At 42.6% G+C, this 25,134-nt stretch overlaps 1 protein-coding gene across 2 annotated transcripts in view; it reads left to right on the top strand.

The window, feature by feature from the left end:
* The first annotated feature begins 7,379 nt into the window (after nt 1-7,379).
* Nucleotides 7,380-25,134, top strand: part of TFAP2B (transcription factor AP-2 beta) — a 28,827-nt gene continuing 11,072 nt past the window's right edge. Inside the window, exons 1-4 of one of the 2 annotated variants that reach the window (XM_012760886.3) lie at nt 7,380-7,740; nt 12,054-12,512; nt 17,279-17,339; nt 24,438-24,657. In XM_012760886.3, the coding sequence (XP_012616340.1) occupies nt 7,660-7,740; nt 12,054-12,512; nt 17,279-17,339; nt 24,438-24,657 (821 nt within the window). In that variant the 5' untranslated portion in view covers nt 7,380-7,659. Of the gene's footprint in view, nt 7,741-10,504; nt 10,827-12,053; nt 12,513-17,278; nt 17,340-24,437; nt 24,658-25,134 lie in introns of those variants that run through there. The other variant, XM_012760888.2, reaches the window with a different exon arrangement.

Here is a 25,134-nt window from a genome sequence, read left to right as displayed (position 1 = left end):
AAGTACTAGCTATTAAAATTATTTCCTCTTCCCTCAAGCTATATGCCATGGTCTGAATATCTGTGTCCTTCCAAAACTCGTATGTTGAAATCTAACGCCCCAAATTTTTGTATTAAGAGGTGGGGCCTTTGGGAAGTGACTAGGTCATGAGCAGATCCCTGGTGAATGGGATTAGTTCCCTTATAAAAGAGGCCTGAGGGAGCTTATTTGTTCCTTTTGCCCTTCCACCGGGTGAGGACACCATCTATGGGGAACAGGCCCTCACTAGACACTGAATCTACTGGTTGCTTGACTGGGACTGCCCAGTCTCCAGAACTATGAGCAAGGAAATGGTGCTTTTCATAAATTACCCAGTCTAATGGACTGTCTTTGGCTGTACATGTGACCTCATGTTTACTGTGAACAAACAAAAAAAAGAAAAAAGGGAGGGAGAGACGGAAAGAGAGAAAATAGTCAGAAACTATATACAAGGTTACAAACTTGAAAGTACCTTACATTCTGCCTTAATGGCAGCATAATTAATAGGAACAAATGGCCGTCTTGCTGCCTGCCACAACCAGAAGGTATTTTTGCAGACCTATAAGGTATTTTGTTATAGCAGACCCAACAAACTATATTCTTTTTAATTTTTTTTTTTAATTTTCAAACTTTCAAAATATTAAGGGAGTACAAATGTTTGTGCTAGGTGGATATCTTGTATAATGCTCAAGTCAGAGTTTTCAGGGTGCCCATCACCAGAATAGTGTTCATTATACCTGATAGGTAAGTTTTTATCCCTTATCCCCTACCACTCTCCCCACTTCTTGGATTCCAATATTCTTTACATCTCTTTGTGCTCATGTGTGCCCACCATTTAACTCCCAACTGTTAGTAAGAACAGGTGGCATTTGTTTTTCCATTCCTGAGATACTTCACTTAGGATAATGGACCCCAGTTCCATGCAAGTTGCTGCAAAAGACAGTATTTCATTCCTTTTTATAGTTGAGCAGTACTCTGTGTATATGTATGTATGCATGTGTGTACATACACACACATACTACATTTTCTTTGTCCACTCATGAATTGATGGGCACTTAGGTTGATTCCACATCTTTGCAATTGTGAATTGTACTGCCTTCGAGTACAGGTGTTTTTTTGTTTGTTTTATTTTTTTGTTTTTAATATAATGACTCTTTTCTTTTGGGTAGATACCCAGTAGTGGGATTGCTGGATTGAATCGTAAGTAAATATATTTCTTTGAGGATCTCCTTACTGTTTTTCATAGAGGTTGTACTAATTATCAGTCCCACCACGAGTGTATAAGTGTTCCTTTCTCTCTGCATCCATACCAGCATCTATTGTTTTTTGATTTTTTAATAATGGCTATTCTGATAGGGGTATGGTGGTGTCTCATCGTGGTTTTAATTTGTATTTCTCTGATGATTAGTGATTTGGAACATTTTTTCATATGTTTATTTGTCATTTGTTTACCTTCCTTTGAAAAACTTCTGTTTTCCCTCCTTTTTAATGGGGTTGGTTTTTCCTTGCTGATTTGTTTGATTTCTTGTAGATTCTAGATATTAGCTCTTTGTCATGTGTATAGTTTGCAAATATTTTCTCCCATTCTGTAGTTTGTCAATTCACTCTGTTGGTTATTTCTCCTGCTGTGCAGAAACTTTTTAATTTAAATAAGTCCTATTTATTTACTTTTGTTATTACTATATTTGCCTTTGGGGTCTTAGTCATAAATTATTTGCCTAGGCCAATGTCTAGAAGAGTTTTTCCTACATTTTCTTTTAAAATTTTTATGGTTTCATGCCTTACATTTAAGTCTTTTATTCATCTTGAATTAATTGTTGTATATGGCAAGAGATAGGGATCCTGTTTCATTCTTCTGTATGTGGCTATCCAGTTTTCCCAGCACCATTTATTGAATACAGCTTCCTTTCCCCAGTGTATGTTGTCTCTTTTGTCAAAGATCAGATGGTCGTAGGTAGATGATTTTGTTTCTGGGTACCCTATTCTGTACCAATACCATGCTGTTTTAGTTGCTATAGCCCTGTAGTATAATTTCAAGTCAGGTAATTTGATGCTTCCAGATTTGTTCTTTTGGGTTTAGATTGCTTAACAAACTGTATTCTTATCCTTTCTTTGTTTGCTTTCTTCTAAGGTCATATTCTTAAAAATTTCTCTGTGATGAGCATTTATCAAAAGATTGGGGCTAATTCTCTTAAACTTTTCCATGCAGGGTCCCAGAGAGCTAATATTTTGTTGCAACATGTTTAGAAAGAACACTTTCATTTGATTTTTTTCATTAATTACTATTTTATGCTTTCATAAATGCCATAAAGTCCATTTCTAAGAAAGAGTCTTGAATACCACCCAGCAAATTTTCCTTGTTTTATAGACGAAAGATCTGAGACCTGAAAAGGTCAAAGGACTTGCCCAAGGGAACATAGCTAGTAAGTGAAAAAACTGTTTGATGTTAAAGAAATAAAAGTCATAAAATGAACATCCTTCTCTATTTTTATCAAAATGCAATATTGTGAATTTTTAGGAAGTAGTTCCAATGTAATGCTAATTTCTCCCAAATGTCCCTTGTACTTATGAGACACTTCAGCTCTGATGTTATACATTGTGTGTGTTTATTCATGCTTTAAAGGTTATATTTCTGCTCTACATCTCTCCAAGTCTTTATTTGCAAATTTTTCCCCTCACAGATGTGTATTGGTCTATTGGTTGCATTTTGAAACCAAATTGTCTAGCGTTCTCACCCTTTGAGATTGCTCCTTCTTAAAGCAATAATATGGAAAATGTACACAGTGATGAAAGTACCTGTCCTCTTGCATTAGTCATGGCACAGGAGACACACACCTCTCACATTTTGTATGTGAAATACCCACTGGTATTGAAAACAACTCTTGTATGGCTGTTTGCATCATTTACTTCAGCCCCTCATCTTCCATTCCTTAATCGAGTTATCTACAGGAGATAGAAATTTTAAAGCTGTCTCCTTGACCACTTCAAACCCCCACAATTAAACAGAAAGTTCTTAGTACTTGAGAATATCTAAAATATACAATAAAGTTCCTACCGCTCCTCCAAAGTGCAAGAGAAAGGAGGAGTTTTCACAGTTACAGTTATTTTCATTCTCACAAATGACTTCAACTTGGCATGGCTTTATAAATTCACAGATGTACCATTAGCTACGTATTATGGTTAAAGTAAGAAATGCTGTTTCCTTTTCAGGTCTTGCCTCAACCTGTACAAATATGAAGAGTCAATCCAGAGATAACTCTGCCCACATTTAATTTTTTAAAACACTCTTGTGCAAACATTAGTCCCTCCTATTTCGTTTCCTCATATTGAGTCACTGAAACCCATGTGGTATCAAAGCCCTATAAATCTGAGGGCAAGTGCTTGAATTGTAGTTTCACACATTCGACAGTAATTTTTCTAAACTGATGTTAAAAATGCATGACAAAGCTTCCCCAAAAATATAATCATGAGAAAGCTCCAGGACAGAAAGATGGTAGAAATATAAGGAGTCAGATGCCACAATTAAAAGTGGAGCTGTCGTGTCTTATTAACCAATCTGGTGGACAATAATGCTTCTCATGCATAAGAGGTGGAGCAGTATCTAAGTATGTGGAAGTCAGTCAGTGCTTTCTTCTCTCTCTCTTTTCCTTTTCCTATTTATAAATCCAGGGCAAAAACGACCCTGAAAAACTTAATAATCCAAAAATATTGCCTTCTTAATTTCAGAAGGAAGCAAGACACCATCATGGCACTGTGGGAAAGTGCTGCACAGACAGAATACCTCCGTTGGGGTTGCCAACTCCACTTTCTAACAGGGAGCTTATGCAAGTCCCTGGTTGATGGAAGCCTGCACTGTCTTGACACTTAGCTCAGTGCTTTGAGATGATAAGGAGAAATCAAATTGTTTACAAAGCAATAGCATCACATATATTCTTTCATAGGTGTTATTTTAGTGAATTTTCACAATCATTTCCATTTCATAGCTCAGTACACTGAACCTCAGGCTATTAAATAGAATGAGAAGAGCCAGGGCCCAAAATTAACGCAGTAATCCTAATTCTAAGTCTTGGCTTTTTCTACTTTATTGTTTTTGCGTTTTCAGTAGATGGAAAAGGAAGACTGTAATGGAAACAGAAAAGGTGGCCCATCAGGCATCTACAAGGGGAGATAGCTCATGAAGCCTTACCCCATAACTCATAGATGCTAAGGTGAGAAATAGTGGAAGGAAGGAAGTCAAAGAAATTTTAGATAATTTATAATTAGATTTTTGGGAGAAAGGAGAAAGATGACATGAGAATGGTAACAGTTGACCTTGATTTAATGTAATGATATTTTTCTGCAACATTAAAAAAAAAAAGTCATAAACATAGTCTGAAAACCGCCAGCAGAGGGCTTCATGCTGGGTGAAATGCTTTCGATTATTGGCTCGTACACTTAATGAATAATATTCCTTCTATCTACGGCAGAAAAAGAGAATGGTACTAATAACCCTCTCCTTTGCTGTTATAAGCTGAAATAAATATAAATGAAAAAGGAAAATACAATTGTAACTACCTGGGATGTCTCAAGTGCGGTCCGACCCAGCAAGCATGCGCGAGTCCTGAATAAGAAATACAGAGGAAAGAACTGATGATGAAAATGCAATTTTACTCGTTTAATTCCCTTCAAAATCCAGAGTTTGTTTTACCTTTGCGTTTGCATTGTATTGAGTTCTTGCGGGAAATCTTTTCCTGTGTCACGTGATTGGGTGTTACCGCGAAATGCAATAATAGAAAGTGAGAGCAAGAGAAGCCGGCTCAAGTTAGTAGAGGCTGAGCTTTTATTTGTACATTTTTTGAGGAGTTTGAACTTTTTAGCTGCTGAAACAACCGTCTCTAAAATGAGTAGATGTAATAAGGACTGAACTTTTAAAATGCTCTTTGCAGAACCGAAAGAAATTCGCAAAAGAAGAAAGCGAGCGGCCGTGCAGGGTTTGCTCCTACAAAACCCCGACAGAGGGCGCTGTTGCCCGTTCAATGACTTAAGGAACTCTCCCCGGGAAAGGTTTACCTTGCAATTTCTAGGATTTTTCGAATAATGCCCACGTTAAAAAATTAACTAGGGCTTTAATTATCCTTATGCATTTTGGGGGTATCTCTCTAAATGTGTGTCTACGTGGATATAGTTTTATGCTTATGCTTCACTCTTAATAAAACCAGATTCATTCAGTTTTCCTAAAGAATTTAAATAAATTTTAACCAAATATTTCACGTTTCTACTTTTAAAAATACCTAATATTAGCATAAAATAAAATTACATATGAAAAATTTAAATTATACATATATAAGGCTATAAAAGTCATACTAACATAATACACGTTTTAAAAATAGTTTTATATTAATACATAAAATTATTCCTCCCGGGTTGTTTTGTTAAACCTTAGGGTTTATTTATTTTAGACTAATAAATGATTTACTAAAAAGGGATTTTAAACGTGTTAAAAGCACTTAGAGAAAAAAAATAAGATTTTTCCAAATGCATTTTATTTGGGTTGTCATGATCCTTAGGTAATAAAGATAATAGAATTATTGATTTGAAAGGGAGAAGATAATTATTCTCATTAATAAATTTGTGTCTGGAGAATCTGAATTTCCGAGTCTATAATATTTATCTTTCAAAGTATAGATCTTGGACTGGTTTTAGTTCTAGAAGGAGGGGTGGGGGGAACACGTTTTAAGTCCTACCACACAATAAGGTCAGGAAGAATGCCTTCCTCTCATCTCCCAACTAGCTGGGGGGCAAAAAGGAAAATCTTTGCTCTTGCTCCTGGTGGAAAATCTGTATAGATTCCGTATGATTTAAGGTTAATATTTAAAGGAAAGGAAAGGAAGAATGAAGGGAAAGAAGGATGGATGGGAGGAAGGGAGGGAGGGAAAAAGGAAGGGAAGAAGAGAGGGATGGAAGGGAGGGAGGGAAGAGGAAAGAGGAAGGGAAAGGCAAAACGAAAAAAAATAAGACTGGAAATCAAAAAAAGGGTTTATTTCTGAAGTTCCTTCTAAAGCACCTTCTTTGTGTTCATTTGGCTTATCGGTAAAAATAAATAAATTTAAAATCTGCAGAATCGTGCATTCTGCACTTCACGAAGTGTCTCCTTGGTTTTTATCGAATTGGAATCCGCCGAGGTTGTCCAGAGCCCTCTGCTCGCAAAGCGTCCGACCCTGTTCGCACACGGCAGCTCGAAGCGCTCTGGATTTAAAGACAATCGCCTTTTGCAGATTCACTCTTACCAGGCTTCATAACTTTCACCCCAAATTGTCCAGATACCTCCTCATTCCCTCCTGCCATTTATTTACTGCCCTAGGGGCAAAGATCCTCTTCTGGGCTTCTCTTCTTGCTTCAGGGAGCCCTCTGCACCCTGAAAGGGAATAGAAAAACACAGGGGATGGGAAAAGGGGAACAAGTGAGTAATCACTTAGTGATGAAATTCAGAAACCCTGTGTTATAAAGGGTGCCCATTTGCAAGGTTTGGTTAACTTTGTTTTGGTTGTTTATGTTTCCTTTTAAAAAAAAAAACCTGTAAAAATCACCTTTTTGGGGATAACACACTTACAAAACCCTACACACCCTAAAATATGTTTCACTATCTCTTTGAAGAATATTCTGGGTAAAGTCCTTCTCAAAGATTCCGGTGACCATTTCTTGACTCTCCACCTTTATAACCGCTTACAAGTTACAGACAACAGATGCAAATATAAAATGTCTTGTGCCTCTGCAAAGAAGGCTCAAAATTAACATTGTGTGAATGTGTGCATATGTTGCTTCCAACATCTGAAAAAAAAAAAAACTTGATAAAATGGAGACTCCAGCCAAGAGGAATGGTGCATGGAATCGGTTGAAAATGCACACAACCCGTAAAACAACAAGCAGCACAGACTGAGATGTATTTAAGTTTCCAAACGTGTTGGGCAAAATGACCAGAAAATATTAGAAATGGTCACCTTGATGGCTAGCTTTTTTGTTCTACAACGACACAGATAAAGTTAAAAAAAAAAAAGTTGTGTAGCCACCAACACAGACAGATCACCCTTAAAATCCCCGCTTCCAGCTTTCAAAATACCCTCCTGAACATACATGCATGCGAAGCTTTTGTGTTTAAAAATGTCTTAGTAATGGTCCCCCTTTTTAAAAAATCTACACAGAAAATAGGGGACTGATGGCCCCTGGTTTCTCATTATGAATTGTAAAGACTTTAGTTTGTGGCTACAATGATTTATCATTTTCAACATAGAGGTTTTTAAAAAATGTATATGTTTATATTCGTCACCCCGAACAACTATCTCTCTTTTAAATGCACGTTTAGAGTCTGTAGACTCTGTGTGACCCAAGGGTGCTTATATAACTATATGTGGGTGTCTGGGTGTAAATACGTGTTTATGATTTTTATAATATATATGTCTGTGGGTTACATCTAACTCATGCGTGTGCAATAATGTTTTTTCTCTCTGCTGAAGCTTACTTGCCCAGCCTATTGTTTGAGACAACAGATATAAGTTGCGATGGGAGAGGAGCGTCGGATTTGGTGTGTTTCCCCCATTTCCAATTATAGATGGATCATTACAGACAGCGGAGTCCTGAGAAGCCAGACATCTGCTCCTCACATGAATGCACTCACCTCCTAGAGACCAGGCTGCCATCATGCTCTGGAAGCTCGTGGAGAATGTCAAGTACGAAGATATCTATGAGGTGAGCCGACACCCCCAGATGCATCTTAGAGCTTTGCAGATAGAGAATTTGAGCTTCTTGACACCCCAACTGATATATATTTTTAAGCTATTTACTCATAGATTTCCGGTCGGTTTTCTCAGCTTTCTTTAACTTTTTAGAAAAAGCTGGCTCGGGGAGACTTCGCTATTCTGAAAAGGGACTTTAAGGTTGAAATCTGGCAACTTTAATTTAGGAGATTTTTTTTTTTCCTTTTAGTTTTCTTTCTCTCTTCCTTGCCCCCCCCCCTCTTTTAAGCTCTGATGGGGAATGTGGCGCTACTGAATGTGGGCACACTGTCAGAGAAAATAGGGATTATGACAAAGGCAGGGTCTCTCCTTGTTTTCCGTGTGGAAGAGAATTGGGTTTGCAAGCTTCGTTCGTAACAGAACTCGAGCTTTTGGGTTTTATTTTCAGTAAAATTTCTGAAATCCATCACAAACGGATCCAAGTGGAGGACAGAAAAATGAGAGGGAGAGAGGTGGCTAGCTAGACGGATGGATATATGGATGAATAAGAGGATGATCTAAGGAGCCACGGCAGACAATTTATTATTTTCTGTTTTCTTGTGTTTTGCTCCACTGAGGGTGAAGGGAGGGTCAGTGCGCCCAAGCAGAGATCGAAGCCGCCCCACGTTTTGGCGTTTTTTTTAACGAAATGTTCTGCCCGTGTCCGGTGCGCACGGTTCCCTGGCGCTGAGGCTAGCTCGACTCCTTCGGGCAGAAGTTGCGCCCGCCGCCCCGGTGGCGCTGGGACCGCGCTCGCCAGCGCCCTTTCCGGTCTCGGGCGAGGGCTGGCGCGGCGGCCCGGCGGCTCCGGGGCTCGCGGGCGAGGCGGGCGTCCGGGCGGGGCGCCGGGGGCGCGGCGGGACGGGGTGGGGACGGCGGCGGGGCCCCGGGAGCCTCGCTCTGGAGCGGAGCGGCCTGGGCGAGCCTCAGTTTGGTGCTCGGGGAAGGGAGAGATCAAAGGCTCCGAGGAGACGTCGAGGGAGGGAAGAAAGGCAGAAAAGCTTCAAAAAAGGAGAAAAGCGGTCGGGGCAAGGGGGAAGCCGAAGCGGGGACGATGGAGACAGCCAGGAGGAAAAGTTGGCGAGCAGAGGGAGGCAGAGAAGCGCGCTCCCAGCCGGCGGGCAAGGGCTGCGCCCGGTCGGACGAAGCGGTCGCGGCGGAGGCACTGGGGCTCCTCCAGGAGCCGGGAGAGAAACGCGACCCCGCCGCTCCGGGCTAGCTCCGGAAAACCCAGCGGGAGTCGCCTTGCGGATAATAAGAATGGACGGCTCACTAAAGCGTCGGGCAAGTTCCTTCAAGCCGCTCGCCCAGTCCCGCAAGACCCGGGCTCCGACGAGCGTCCCGCAGGCTGCGCCCAGCGGCCCCCAGCCCTGGGCAGCCCTGAATCCTGATTTTGGGGTGTGTGTATGTGTGTGGGTGTGGGAGGAAGAGGGGGAGAGAGAGATTCGGGTTTTTTTTTTGCTGAATGATGCTTGGGGTTTTTCCTTTCCTCTCTTGTGTAACGAAGAGCCGCGCCTACGCGCCTGGTGGGGTTTGTTTCGGTTCTGCCTCCTATTCTTTCCTTAACAGGCGGGATAATGGTAAAGTCGAATGCATTAGAACTGTCCTAAAGAATACGAGGCCCCAAATTGGGCATGACATTGACAGGGATGGGGCTATGGTGAAAACAGCTCGAGGTATACGTAGAGGGATTTGAGTGGGTTCTAAAAAGTAATCAGGGGTAATACTTGTCTTTATGTAAACTGGCTAAATAAATGGGAAAGGAGGGAGAGAAGAAAGAAGAAGGGAGGGAGAGGGGGAGAAGGAGGGTGGACTAGAAGGGGGAAGAGAGAAGAGAAAAAAAGGGGGAGAAAAGAGATGAGAGAGAGGGGAGAGGAGAGAATATTACAGGTATTCCTGTCTGCCTAAATTTTCTAGAAAAAAAAAAAAAAAACCACCAGAAGAACCCGCAGCACAGTGGAAGGAGCCTATTTAAGTCTGGACTAAGGTTGAACTTTAACAGAAATGGCAGTCAGGCCAGTTGAACGGGTTCCTGAAACATCCAAAAAGGTTTTCTGTTGCCCCTGGCTTTGCCTGGAAAGGATAAGTTTAGTGGACTTGAAGATTGATTGCGTACGCTTTAAACCTAGGTAAAAATCGCAGCCTATGTGAACACTAAAGAGGAAAAGGCTGCACAAGGGATGAATAGCCCCCATCTTGCCTCTGTCCTTTAATAAATTATCGTAATCGCCCACATTCAGTAAAAGTCTGCAAATGTTACTGTCAACATCCGGGCCCACCGGTTTACTTTTCTTTCCCCTCTAAATAATGAAGCAAATCCCTTTTTATTTTGTGTTTTAAGCAGCATCCAAAGCACCCAGGGCGATCAGTTTTTCCCATTAGGAAAGTCTCTCTTCAGGTACAATGACATTCTATACAAGCCCCCAGAGCTGCTCTCCCACACTGCCCTGTCCAAAAGAGCAGGGGCTGCTTTACGCGTGTCCCCAGCTCAGTCAACTGAAGTTCTGCCTCTTTCCTGCTAAACTTTTTCCCCAGTCTGCCTTTGCCAGCCCCCTCGTCTGATTACATCTAGTAATTCTCCACTGAATGAACGTCATTTACAATAGTAGGGGAGCTCTGCGCTCGCTGCTGCTTCACGCTCCATTTGTCCTCCATTCTCCCTTTAAAGTACTCGTGTAATATTAATAGTCATGAATATCAATTATTATGAGGCGGTGTAGGCAAGCGGAGGGAGGAAGGGGCGCCCGAGCAGTCTGAGCCCAGCTTCGGGTGGAAGAGGACTGCATCTGGAGCCCCGAAGAACGGCAGAAGAAAAGAGGCCAAAAAGACAGCAAGAGACAGATGAACAGTTCTGTCTGTGTGTGACAGGCATCACCAATCTTGGGGGGGGGGTGATTTTTTTTTTTTTTTGATGGCTTGTCCTGGAAACACCTCAAGCTCAGCTCCTGTGTCCAGCTCGCTTCTCTGCTGGACTCCTTGATTTTTTTTTAAACATTGTCTGATTTTGAGCAGTAACCAGGCTTTTTTTTCCAGATGTTAGTCCACACCTATTCATCCATGGTGAGTTTGGATTCACGTGTTACCAGAATTGCATGCTCCCTCCTCTCACTGTCTCTCTGTCTCTGCGTCTCTGTGTGTGTGTGTGTGCGCGTGTGTCTCACACTCTGTCTCTCTCTGTCTTCCTTTGAGCGCCTTTGGCTTGGTAATTTAGCACCATAATTGGACGAGGCTGCAGCTGCTTCTCTCTGCATTGTGTGTTCTCCGTCTGAGCTCCATGAGTCAGCTGGGAGGGGGGAGGCCGAACAGAAAAACTTTCTATTTGCCATTGCAGTTTGGAAATTTAGGTGACTATTTCTGCAAAAAGAACCATGAGGACTTTACTATGGCATTTCCACAAAGGAGAGGGAGAAACTTAACCCCCCCCCCAAAAAACGCACACCCCTCCCCCCCTCTTTCACTTAGTTTACAATTGAGATAGGACCAAGAATAAGTTGTCTGGGCCCTTTTTTTCTTCCTCCCAACTTCAGGTCCTTCATTTTTACACCCTGGAGTACAATAGTGTTAGATATAGAAAAGCAACCTTAGAAATAACTCGTGTGAACCACAACTCAATTTAACATGGGCTTAGGATGTGATTTCGAATGAGATCCATTTCAATCAAACACTATTTAAGTTATTTAATTTCTCCTGGGGAGGGAGGGGTGACTGAGAACTCAGACTTGGCGGATTCCTCGGAACTCCTGGAATTATCAGGTTGTGTGGATAGCTCCGGACCAGCCGGCTGCACCGCAAGTGAAGGCAGAAGTTGTTTTCACTCGGAGGAGCAGTGTAGCAAATATCATGAAGTTTTATCTGTTGTTCTTTGGACCTCTACAAGCGTTAGAAAAAATAGTTTAAAACACCCAGAGGAGCAAACACCATATGTAAGGCTCTTACATTTTTAATTAAGGCGTTTAGAATCTCCCTCCATACACACAGTTCCTTTGCTCTCGCCCCTTTCGCCTGCTTTCCACTTCCAAAAGGCGGCTCAAATGTTAGTTAAGTGGGTGATCCTTTCCCCCATTTTCTCCCCAAAACCTCGCGTATGGAATTGCTGCAATCATGTGGCCCTCTGAGTCAACTTAGGGGTCTAAGTTTGAGACTCTTGCCTCCCCTGTCCCGGGAAGAGCGTACGGAAGCCGGGCTTCTCCATTTGTCGCTTGTATTTTTTTTTTCTTCTTCCTCTCTGTCACTCTCTCTCTGGCTCTCTCTCTCCCTCTCTCTGGCTCTCTCTCTCTCCGCTCCCAGGACCGGCACGATGGCGTCCCGAGCCACAGCTCGCGGCTCTCCCAGCTGGGCTCGGTGTCCCAAGGACCTTACTCGAGCGCTCCGCCGCTGTCCCACACTCCGTCGTCGGACTTCCAGCCGCCCTACTTCCCGCCCCCTTACCAGCCGCTGCCCTACCACCAGAGCCAGGACCCCTACTCCCACGTCAACGACCCCTACTCCCTGAACCCTCTGCACCAGCCCCAGCAGCACCCCTGGGGACAACGGCAGCGGCAAGAAGTGGGTTCGGAAGCCGGCTCTCTCCTGCCCCAGCCTCGGGCCGCCTTGCCTCAGCTCTCGGGCCTCGACCCCCGGAGGGACTACCACTCGGTCCGCCGGCCGGACGTGCTGCTGCATTCGGCACACCACGGCCTGGACGCGGGCATGGGTGACAGCCTCTCGCTGCACGGCCTCGGCCATCCCGGCATGGAAGACGTCCAGGTAACCACAAACAAAATAACAAACAAAAAAGACAATGAATAACGAATGCCCCGGGAGGGGGAAGGGCAGGTGTCTCCTTTTTTGGGGAGGTTGTTCCCATTTTTAGAAGAGAACTAGTTGGACAGGACATATATAACTGTTTGTGTATGTATGTATGGCTCTAAGTGGAGGTTTCTAGAGGTCTAATTATGAAAGTCAGAGGCACTAGAAATTAAATCTTGAAGGAGAAAAAAATACGTGTTTTGATAGTTTAAGATTATTCGAATCAAGGCTATTATTTCTGTCTTGCCTCAGCTACCAACTCCTGCATATTCTATAGTGCTTTGTGGGAGCAAGCTTAGTACCCTCACTTCACCAACATGCACACCCCATAGTGGGCCTGTCCCACTGGCTATTCTGGGAAAGACCTGTGCCTAGAAGCTACGGCTCCAGCACGAAGGAGCAGGGTTCTCTGTATGCTCTAGTCTAGAGGTTTCTGCTGGATTTGTAAAGATTTTGCTGAGCATGACAATGTACATTGGAAGAAGGACGTGCTCTGTGTTCGTCTAAGCCAGGTCTTGCTTTGAATGTCCCATGAGTTACAGAGCCATTTGCCAAAATAAGAGTTCCAGTCCTCATCTGAAAAATAGAGTATCTGTTGGGGAGAGACCCAAAAAGCCATAATTTTAAGTTTGGTAGTCCATGAGGACAGATACCATTTTGGAGATTCTTTTCAGTTTTCTGTCCATTAAAATGACTGGACCAATATTCGCAACCTCCCTGTCCAGCCCTCGCCCTCTCCATGAACACTTCTGTCCTCAATGCCACCATCCCCGTAGAAGAGGCGTCACGTGTTTATTTCTTAAAACAAAAGGCTCAAAACACTCCCCCTATCCACCCACTATCCCATCTGCAGCCTACACAATGGAGCCTGATTTGGTTGAGAATACTTGGTTAAACTAAACAAAGAAACATCAAAGAAATGATTCCTAAAAACTGTCTGGGTGATCCTGAGCAGGTCTCCCTTTTAACCTTAATTTAAATAGTCTCCAGAAAAGAGAAATATGGTTGAAAGGTATTTAATTGACACTTTGGTCTCATTGGCATAGTAGTATATATTATGTATCCTTTTAGAAATACCTCTGAAGCAAAGGAAAATAAAATGGGAAAGAGACAATGGTACATGAGTCATTCTTCATTACTTTGTTGAAAAATTATATTTTTAAACAGTTAAAATGTCGTGACAGTATCAAATGCTGCCTGTGTGAGGTCTATGATGGTTTATCGTTTTAAAGGAAATTCAGTTATTTGTTATTTCCAAAAAAGATGGAATCACCTGCTTTGTGGCTGAATTTACCCATAGTAATAAGAGTGATGGTTTTGTTGATTTAACCGAGTTCAACTGTCCATGTCTGGAGATATTGCTCATTTCAGAATATCATATGAGAAAGGAAATATTTAATAGTTTTTTTTAATGCATTGGGGTAATATGTGTCTCGGGGGGAAAAGTTTTTAAATTAACCTTTCTGAGTACGGTTCAAAGTGCTGGATAATGAAAGTGGATCAAATCATCACCATTGCTGATGATGCTAACTCCTTGTCACCACCATCCTGCAGGCCCAGTGGCTCAGGTGATAAAGCTCAGCAATTTTCCCCCCAAAAAGAGAGAGATTTCTTTGGTTTTAGATGTTTTAAATGACCAAATTGTGCGGGTTTTTTTTTTTTTTTTTGATTGTTTGGTGAAATGCAAAGGGTGAGAAAAAAACGGCCAGGTCAGTGTGCATCTAGAATACTCTTGTCAAAGCGTCGGAAAGGATTTAGAGCATTTGTGTGAACAGACTACTTTGGCTGAGGTGTTGCTGTTGGTAATACAAACTGCAGAGGTAGAGAGCCAAAAGAGAAAGGAATAGGCTGGGGCCCTCGCACACTCCCTGCTCCACCCCACTCCTTACTCTGTTCCTGCCCCAGCTTCATCCCAGCTCCTCGCCCTGAGGAGGTGGGGAGGCCCAGGGGACCTTCTCTGTACGACCCTCAGTGCAAGGGGTCTTAAGGGATACACTCCGCACCTGTCCTGGAGGGAAACAACAGGGGCAGGGATGGCCTCTGTCTCCAAGGCAATGGGCAGACCTCCCGAGGCCAGGGTGAAGTTGACGTTACTCAGGGCAGGTAACGAAGACAGGGGAGGAGATGTTCCCAGGACGAGAGCCTGGAACCGAGAGACTGCCACTCATCTGCTCTGTTAGGAAGAATGCACTTCCGAGTTGGGGATCTGAAGCTGGGGGGCTAAAGTTACAGAAGACAGCTGGGGTTTCAACATTCCCTGCAGCTACGGAATGGGTTGACTGCACCCGGTCTAGTCTTTAAAAGGGACCAGAGAGTGCCTAAGCCTGGACCTTTTCAAAGTCTCTAGCTGAATCTCAAGGGCCTGGAGTGTGTTCCAAATGTCCCCCAAGCCATGGACCAGACGGACGCTGAGGGCACTGCCTGGCCTGCGGGTCGAGGGTTAGGGAGATGTTGTGCGACCCAGACGCACACACGCAGGGCCACCGCCCGGGCGGTGAGAGGAGAGGAGGAGGAGAGCTAATTAACCAAATGCTTCTAATATTTTTTTAAATGAAACTATAAAACCCTGTCAATTTCTATTTCAATTTACTCACAGGGGCTATTAAACTAGCAAATCGCTGTTTGGGTTCTGGGTATGCTACATTTCACCCATTGTGGGGGGAGCGGGGGGCTACAAGTGTTAAAAACTCAGAAAAACAGCTACAGAAAGAGAAAGACAGAGTGAGATGACACCTAGTTTGGGATTTGTTTAGTTGCCATGTCCACCTCTTTTCTTCTTGCCTTCGTTGCTCTCTAACCTCCCATCACCTCTACCACCCATGAGTATAAACATATAGGATGTTAAGTCAACCCCCCCACAAACGCACACCCACACTCAAACACACCCGAGTGTCTTAAAGCAACCCCTGGTATCACTTTTAACTAAAGAAGTCTAGTAATTACGAGTCTGAGTTGTTTTTCTGCGCTTCCGCATGCAGTCCTAATTAAATCTTTACGATACTCCCTGTGACGATTAAGCGCCAGCATGCTGCGTGAATATCCTGTACAAAAACCCAGCAGGCGGCCGTAATTAGATAGAAAATCAGACAAGAGCCTTCTCATTAACTACCACAACTACCCCACGTCGCTGATGAGGCGTTTATACATATTTACGTACCAACATGAGGGTGAGGTGTGGGGGCTCGTGGGTCCAGGCCCAGATGAGGGTCTGCCTGCCCATAGACACAGGCGAATATTTGTCCTGCGTGGACACACTGCCACTGTAGATACATGAGTATAGAAAGGTGTGAATCATATTTATGCACGAGTGTGTGTGTGTGTGTGTGTGTGTGTGTGTGTGTGTGTCCAGGGTCCCCTGAGGAGTTATAGACAAGTTACATGAAGTATTTTTAAACAGCTTTTTACTATTTCTTAAGATGTGTATGACATGTTGCAACAAGGAAAACAGTTCCTAAAGAGAATAACAATTTTCCTCACCTTTCAAATGAGAACAGAAGAGTGACTATTAAAAATGAAAAGAAACAAATTAACATGCCCCCTTCTATGATTAGATCATCTCATTTCTAAAGTGCTACTTGTTTGGGGTAGACAGTCTTTTTCTTGTGATGAACTCACACCCTGTCTGGGGATGCAGCATGAGTGGGTGGGAGTTGCTATGAAAACACCACTTCACTCTCAAGCCCTTTGCTTTTTACTTCTCTATAGAGTGGGTGACAAATTGGTCCAAACTTGTGTTTCTGAGGGTCAAGGAAAATTAGCCGTACATTTCAGAAAGACCTAGCAGTTCTTCTCATGGGGGGTAGGAGGGAAGGAACTCACTGCTTTTGGATGCCCTGGAATGCACAGCCAAAACTCTGTTCACGTGCATCCTAACAGTAAAGAAGCTTGCTCCAACAGCTATTTCCCCTCAGAAGTGCTGCCAATCCTCAGGGTTGAAACTTTCCTTCTCTGGGATGAAACTTTGGCACAGAAGATGAACATTACTTGTGGATTACCTAGGTGCTGACTGGGAGGATCCAGGCCTTTGTGTGTGTCTGTGTGCTTATAGTTACTGCCTTCCTAACAGGTGTGTTTCTTGCTGGGAGGCAGCCTCAGCAGGGTTAGAAGAAGGGGTGAATGGTGCAGGCTTCTCGGGAGGGCTTGCCATTGTGCAGTAAGAAGCTCAGAGCTCCTAGGGACGTGTATGGACTGCAGAGGGTGTGCGGTCCTGGAGGCTTGCAAACATGTTTCTATGTGTTGCTGTTTGCATTCCATTCCAAATTGCTCAGACTTTAATTAAAATCCCATAATGTAAACTATTATGTATTTGTAAAATGGCTCTAGGGTTAAGATGCACTAGGATAGAAGGGAAAGCAAAAATTGCTCTTACTAATATTGGTGAAAATCTTTTTCCTGTTGCCAAATTTTCACAATTCATAAGAGAAAATAATATAAAGGTTTATCTGTCTATGTAATATCTGTGTTTTGTATAATAACTAAACCAATATTGCATCCCAGATGTCTCTCACAGTTTCCTTTTTCCTTTTCATCCATTGGAAGAATTTATAATTTGGGTGAATTTCATTTCTATGTCGATTTGGAGATAATAATGATAATAATAAAACCTCCCTTTGTGAATTAATATAAATGGAAATAACAGAAACTCCAGTTTGGAATGACATGATTTATGTGTGCAATTCTTTAATATCCAGTCAATTTGAATAGTGATGTTTTTATATTCACAGTCAGTTGAAGATGCCAATAACAGCGGCATGAATCTATTGGACCAGTCTGTCATTAAAAAAGGTACGGCTTATACCCCCAAAGTAAGCAAAGTTTTCCTGTGGGCTAATGTCTTTATGATGAGTTTTCACTGTGGGGGAATTCATTATTTTATAAGACACAAATGTTTGCTCACAATCATAGGACAATGGCCGTCAGCCTAGGTGAAAGGGCATGTCCGGAAGAAGGAAATGGGGCAAGGGGGAGAGAAAATCGCAGACAGAAACTCGATGAGAGAGAGAGGAACAGAGACTATTGCCATTTTTCCCATGATTTGGTAGCCATTCTAGGCACATCTTAAATAATTGAGCTATCATCATGTGTGGAACCGGCTGGGAAACACTGGCTTCAAAAATGTGCTATAATTATTTCATTGATAACTGGAGTTTGCTGAGCTAAACCCTATGTCATTGAGACAGCTCCTTCTTTCCTTGTTTTTGTATTTGATTTTTTGGTGGTAATTTTGTTCCCAGTTCTCCGTGTTTTATGAGTTGTTTCTTTTATTATTTTTTTTAATTGTGCCAAATGTGTTGCTAAATATGCGCATCCTGAGAAGCTGAGACAGCCTATGCACATTTCTAAATCTTCCTACATATGCATTCATGATTTAGTGTGACTGTGGAATCACCCCATACTGTTAAAGGGCATGTGATATTAACAAATGTTTGCAGTCTCTTGTACAGCTGTAAGCAAAATAATTAACTAATTAAACTAATTAAATGTAATTACAATAACTCATTTCGGGCGTATTGCAGCTGCTTAATTTTTTCTCCTCTTCTCTGACAGTCACTGAGAGAATGCCTGGAGATTAGTGTGGCTGCTGAAAGGCCTGAATGTCACTCACATGCCACAAATTTAGGAGCTTAAATGTGTAAACAGTGCAATCTTTAATTATCACAGGACCTGGGATTTGAAGATACAATTTTCACTACTGTATCCCTTTCTTATTGATGCTGGAGAAAGCCTGTCCTTATGTTTGGTGTCAACAATCCCCAACTTCAGTCATTTATGATTTGCTTGAGCCACTTGACATTCACAGAAACAATTAAAAGAAAAGATGCTTTAGGAAGAATCCATCCATAGTCAAACTGGGATAGTAGGAGGGTTGTGGAATAAGCATTCCAAACTGGGTGAGGTATTCTAAATTTTCTTCTTTTACAAAGGCAGGAAGAGTATCTTTGAGAAGTGGGTGGGGGAAGCAGTACTTGAAATGGTGCCCTCTGGCTTTGAAATGAATATCCTGAAGAATAGTAAGGTTTGGGGCAAAACTATTTATTTTAAGTATTGCTCCAAACATCTCTCCCTCTCTTCTTTAGATAATATCGCTTCGGTTTTGAATGCCAGCTTTTAGATTTGCTAGGATACCCAGGCTCCTTGCTTGGACTTGCCACTTGCTGACTGACAGCTCACTTTCACCATTTTCTCTTGGGTCTTCTCTTTTGGTTAATTGCTGGTTGATTGGAGTGGGGTGGGGGAGGAGCTTCTCCATTGGCATTTTTTGTTTTAGTTCCCACTCCCTTTTCATGGAAAGCTAGAACCACTTAGCTAAGGGTTCCGTATCCTAGCAACATCATTTGGGCTGGCAGTGGGACATGCCCAACAGATGACCAATCAGAAATGTTATTAATAGTCAAGCCAATAAAAATATTTGGAACTTAGCTTGCCTAGCAAAATGGAGCTGAAAATATTCTTAGATGTGGGATGCTTTGGTTTCAGATCTTGTATATGTTTGTCAGTGAAATGTGAATATTTATATATACGTTTATCTCCAGGAATAAGAAAAGGAGAATAGTGACTAAAGTAGCTAATTCTGGTTTTGGAAACATTAGGGTACCTTTTAGGTCCTCAAAAGGTTTTTAAAAATTGTACAGCTTAAAACATCCAAGTAGCACCCTACTCACTTTAATTGATTCAGGGGGTGTGTTATGAATATGAAATTTAGGACAATTCCATTATTTAATATTTGAGATATTTGCTTTATTACAAAAAGAAAAGATCATAATATCATATTTTTATCTTTAGAGAGCCATAGGCAAAATAGAAATAAGTGGTTGATTACTTGTTAATAAAATTCTGACAACTGGTCTGGGTTTGAGGGTCTCTGCTCCTGTGTTTATGAAGCCAGAAGACCTGGACATAAATAATATATGTCTGTATCTCTATGTCTCTCTCTCCAATTATGGCAAGGCCCCCCTCCTAAAACTTAACCAGTCTAATTTTTCACCCGTGTTGATATCACCCCATAGATTATGAGCTCCCTCCCTTGTTATGTTTGCTATCTGGGCTTAGCTGACATTTCTGAAGTAATTTAGTTAAGAGGAAATGAGTTGTTCCCAGTAGAGAGAGCAAACGAGTGGAGTGAAGGTAGCCAGCGTGATAAATGGCTCTTTCATTTGAAGATCTCCAGAGCTCGTTTACGGCTAATTTTCTGTATTGGCCCCCTTTGAGCTATTAATGCAATCGGCAGGGACCGTGGCCCCTCTCCTCTTAGCTGCCCCATTAGAGCTCCCATTAAGCTGCCTAGTCTCAACTCCATGGCAGGGGTTGGGGGGGAGGAGTAATGAAAGGTGCTTTTTAAACTCTCCTAATCTAAACCGGCAGAGGGTGGTTAATACGATTTGAAGGGGGCTGGTCAATGAGCAATCAATAAAGTAATAATGAGAAGGATTCGGTACATTAACAGTCTAAAAATCCAACGAGACATTAAAAAATCATTCTTAACTCTCAGTTCCATTAAGATTAGGAATTTGGGCGGGGTGTGGAGGTGGAGGAGAGGGTGTGCCCAGCTAATATAAATGATCACTGCCACCATCATATTGTCTAACTAAAAAAAGGTTCACCTAGGCTAAGTTTTTGGTGCAGAGGATAATGTGCAATCTGTTTAACACCTTAGACAAGAAAATATGCTAAGATTTCTTGGAAAGGCTAGCGTGGCTGGAGTCCAAGGTTCAAATGTTATGACTGTGGGGCATTTTCATTGGTCTTAGGGATATCCTATTTGGTTAGTTTCAGTTCAACCTCCGTTCTCTCTCCCTTTCTTTCCCGTTAGTTCTGGCCCCTTCCCCACGTAAACACTTTGATTGGTGTAGATTTTCTTTCAAGGGAAATAAAGAAATTGCCAAATTTCAATTACAATGGATTCTATCAGGATCCTTCCTTCTGACCTACAAGGTAAAAAAAGCCCTGAGAGTCTGTCAGAGCCTCTGAAAGGTATGAGTTTCCTCTCAAAGGAAAAGGTTTGCATTTCCAGAGCTGATTTGGATACCAATAGCTATCTATCAATTAGAGACCCTGAGATACATTCCAGCCACCCCAGGAGTGATCAGAGTTCATAGAGTTTCAAAGGTAGAAAGGTTAAACAGTCTTCTTCAATGCTCTAAGCCTAGAAACTGAGACAGACAGAAGATAAGTGACTTTCTCAGGGTCTTACACACCAAGTAAGTGGTAAGACCCAACTCAGTTTCCAGCCTCTTAGACTCTGTCCCTAAAGAATGCTAAGACTGGATGTTTATAGTTTTTTATATCCTAGTTTTCTTTGTGGGAATTCTTTAATATTTTCCCCCAGGATTTCAGTGCTCACATTTATACACGAGCTATACTTTTGGAATAAAATTTAACCCTCAGGTAGATGAGAAATTATGCAGATGTAAGGAAAGGGTACTCTGCTGGTGAACCGTAACTATTTCTCTTTTAGGGACCACTCTAAATCAATGCTAAGCCTCTTGGTATTTCTCAGTGTAAGTTACATATCAAGAGTGACTTTCAGAGGGAGTTGTCCCTTGAATCTATAAGATAAATTAATTTCTTCCGGTCTCCCTACCAGCAGCAGATCCAGTCAAACACAAAGATCTCAAAACTAAGATTTCACACTTAAGTTTAAAAGTAGAGATTAAACACTAGCCTGTTAACTCTTCAGCTCAGTATAGTCCACTAATGAATATTTTTCGAATCATTTTTCCTTCTTCTCTCTTAAATAAAACTCCAGTCACTGAAATGAAATATTGATCTGTTTTTAAACCTTTTTTTCCCTTCTCCCAAACATAATGCAGGGGGAAAGGGAAGGGAATGAGGTTTGTGGGTATTTCATACAGAAGCTGGTCATGCCACCCAACTGAAAACCAAAGAGGAAAAAAAAACCACTTTTAATGTATGCACAGAAAATTGTAAACATGTAAAGAACTGAAAGCTTCATGCTGAGTTTTGCTATGCCCCATTTCCTTACCATTTCCTGCTGTTGTTTTAAACCTATCTCAGTCATCTCTGGGTTCCATGAGCAGGAACAGTGTGCTCATAATTACTAACAAATCAACCGGGCCCTGTTGCTCTCTGAGTTTATTGATAAGCAGGAGGAAAGCAGAAGAGAAAAGACAAAGGGAATAAAATATGGGGTTAATCAGCTGAGCCAAGCAGGTGTGAGAGTGAAAGGGAAGGTAAATGATAACAGAGCTACGGACCTAAAGGAAAGTTGGGACAAGAAATGTGCAGGATCTAGTCTAGGGGACCAATACTAAGCTGGGGTAGGAAAGAGATTTAGAACCTGAGAACAGGAGAGTAGAGGGTGGGAACATAATTGTGATACATAAATTAGAAAATGGAAGTATAAACTGAAGCACATCTGCTCACATTGTCTGTGTTTTTGGAAAAAACAAAACAAAACAAATAAAAAAACAACCTCCCCCCACAGCAGTGTGCTGAGGAAAGCTGACTAGAATGGGGTTGTTTAGATGATAATGTATATGCAGAAAGGTACAACTCATGGGAAGGATACATTCCCCAAAGGAAACAGCTCCTGTCTGGCAAATCAGGCAATTAACAATAGTGAAATTAGAGGGCAGGTTATAAAATATCTCTAAAGGCCTAGCTTTTCAAGAGATTTGGCATCTGGGACTGGGAGAAGCAGGTAAAATTCCAATCATCAGGAGCTATTCAGTTATCCATTGCAGTAAGCAGGAACTGAACTTACTACTCTCAGCTTATTAGGGTTTGTGGTGGCGGTGGTTAACATATTCTTTCTAAATAGTATTTAAAGATCAAAATGTTGCTGAGTATCATGGGCGAGATTTGTATATAATTTATTTCTATAGTTCACATCATGTTAAAACTACAAAGAGCCATCTATATTTTGGGAAGAAGTTTTTCCAAGTGTTTCTAATGCCAGTTCCCATGATCATAAATTATTCATTTATAGTGCCTTCAATGTGAGTCTGAAATATGTAAAGCAGGACTGTTGTGAAGAATAAGATAGGTTAAAATAGACATGGATATTGCATAAGAAATTAAATGGGAGAGTGTTCCCACCCCAATCTGGAGATCTCACTTCAAATCTGATTAATAGTCACACTTCAACTTTTCATTGGTTTACTTTCAAATGGGAAGCAGATTCCCTGATGAGAATATGAGGGGAACCAGAAAGAAGAAATTCCTCTCTCTAATGACTCAACCCCATGACAGTGCAGAAGATCCACCCTGTTGCCTAACATCATTCATCCACCTGTCTTAGGCTCTGTGGACAGATCTAGAGTTCCTAAAAGGCCTACCAAGAAATAGCAAAAGGAAGTGCTTTAGTTCCCCTATCCAGTTCCCCAGGAAAGCTCTTTTCCACAAGATGTTTATAAGAGGCCAAATGCAATTCATAGTAAATAAAAGATTTGGGACCTACCTGGCTTTTAGGAGTCTGTAAACAATCATAGAGGTTTGCTTGCTGGAATCTGTGGCAGAGAGAATAAACTGTTACAGAAATACTGAGTGTTGGTTAGTCTGCCCCATACAAGGGAAGTTATGCATTTTGTTTGACACATAGGGTTCTAGGTCCTATATAGTAGAAAGAGTATATATTTCTCCTATTAAAATTACAGGGTGAGATAGAGTCTAGCAAACAGATAGGTGTGGAAACCTCTTTTTTCACATCAGATGTATATTTCAATAAATTCCCTGGACTGGTGATCAAAAATACTGGGAATATTTGGGGGCTTCGAATCCCAATGGAAGAAGCAAATGCATAGGGCAAGTCAGGAGGTGAAGTCACCTATCCAGGTGTCACTTCTAGAGCCTGCGGCAAGAAAATGGGCTTGAGCAGTGTAGAAATCCAGGGGGCAAGATTGTGAGGGATGTGGGAGGTTGAATGCTCCTCATTCCCCGCCTTCTGGTTCCACTGAGCCCTGCCTCTTTCTGATGTGCAGATGACACTGAAACACAATTAAACAGAAATACAGGCTTGAGAGGCTGAATGCGTCAGGGTAGCAGTGGCAACCAGCTGTCAGCTCTTATTAACTTCTGCATAAAACATACCTTGAGTGCGGTTTGTTATCAATTACTTGGCGAAATGAAACAACTGGGGCAAGGCAAGACCGCTGCTCATATGAATTAGAGTGATTGGTTGATTGATCAGGGCACCTGTTGTAAATCATAACTGCTCCAAACAATCACCAGCCGGTGCTTTAATTTGTAAACAAAATTCATGTCACTGCAGAATTGCTTTCACTGGAGATGTGCATTTGGGTTCGTTTCTAAATGAATCTGTTGTTACTATGTAGGAAAGAAGGGGGCCCCATTTAAAAGACGTGAGCAGCAGCTCTTTCTTGGAACAGCTCTTTCCGGCCCAACTCCCCATCTCGATGATATTACGTGTCTGTTCTTAGGCACAGCATCTGATAGGGGTTGATCTTCGTATCTTCTCTGGCGATGGCCATACAGTTGGGTCCAATGGGAGAGGAGCGAGAGCTTCTAATGGGCATTACTGTTTTACCTGAGGAAACAGAGAGGTTTAGTGAGGTGTCTGAGGTCACAGAGCTAGCACTTGATGGAATTAGGATTTGTCTGGGTTCACAGCACGATCCAAGCTCTGGGTCGTATATGTCTTCTTGATTTGTGTAGCGAGCGGGGGCTCTGGCAAGCGACACTCGTATGTATACATACGTGGAGTAAGTTTCCAGAGTAGCGATGGTTTTTCCATCTGTTCCCAGCGCTGTGGACGCACAGCAGCCCCACTGGAACAAACAGTTCCTCCCCCAGCTTTCCACTTGGCGTTCGTCCTGTGGCCTCACGCAGTGGCACATTCTCCCGGCCGGTCACCAGGATCGAAACCCAGTCACCTTTATGGCAAGTTTTTCTCTCTCTTTCTAGTTCCGGTTCCCCCCAAATCTGTGACTTCTCTCATGATGAATAAAGATGGCTTCCTAGGAGGCATGTCCGTCAACACCGGCGAGGTGTTTTGCTCGGTCCCCGGCCGTTTGTCTCTGCTCAGTTCAACTTCAAAGTACAAAGTGACTGTGGGAGAAGTTCAGAGACGGCTGTCGCCCCCTGAATGCCTCAATGCGTCTCTCCTCGGCGGCGTCCTTAGAAGGTAAACCCTCCCTCAAACCAGTTTTTATTGGGGCAGAGGGGGGAGTCGGAACGCGGCTGGTAGTCTGATGCGGTTGCCTAGCAACCGGACGGCACTGAGCGTGGCTCCCGCGCTGCGCGTGCGGAGACCCGCGGCTGCCACGTGCTCGGGCCCGCGCGCGCAAACGCCGCCGCCCTTGGACCGGTGCCCAGGGGGCCCGCACCGCGCACGCGCAGCCGCGCTGTCCCGCCAATGTTGCGGTCGTGGGAACCGTCCGCTTTCTTGGCCTTGCTTGTGGCACCTTTTTCCTTCCTAGTCCCAAAACACCTCGGGGGCATTTTCTAGTCCAAGAGTACGACCCAGAACCTACACACACACACACACACACACACACACACACACACATTTATCTAAAACACAAGTTTCATGAAGCAACTCCCTTCATACCTTCCATTTCCTCTGATATTTCTCTATTTTACTGTATGTTTTAAAATGCAG

Source organism: Microcebus murinus, chromosome 5 (genome assembly GCF_040939455.1).
Source record: "Microcebus murinus isolate Inina chromosome 5, M.murinus_Inina_mat1.0, whole genome shotgun sequence".
Taxonomy (NCBI): domain Eukaryota; kingdom Metazoa; phylum Chordata; class Mammalia; order Primates; family Cheirogaleidae; genus Microcebus; species Microcebus murinus.
The sequence above is the reverse complement of the archived record's forward strand: the minus strand, read 5'-3'. Positions and strand labels throughout refer to the sequence as shown.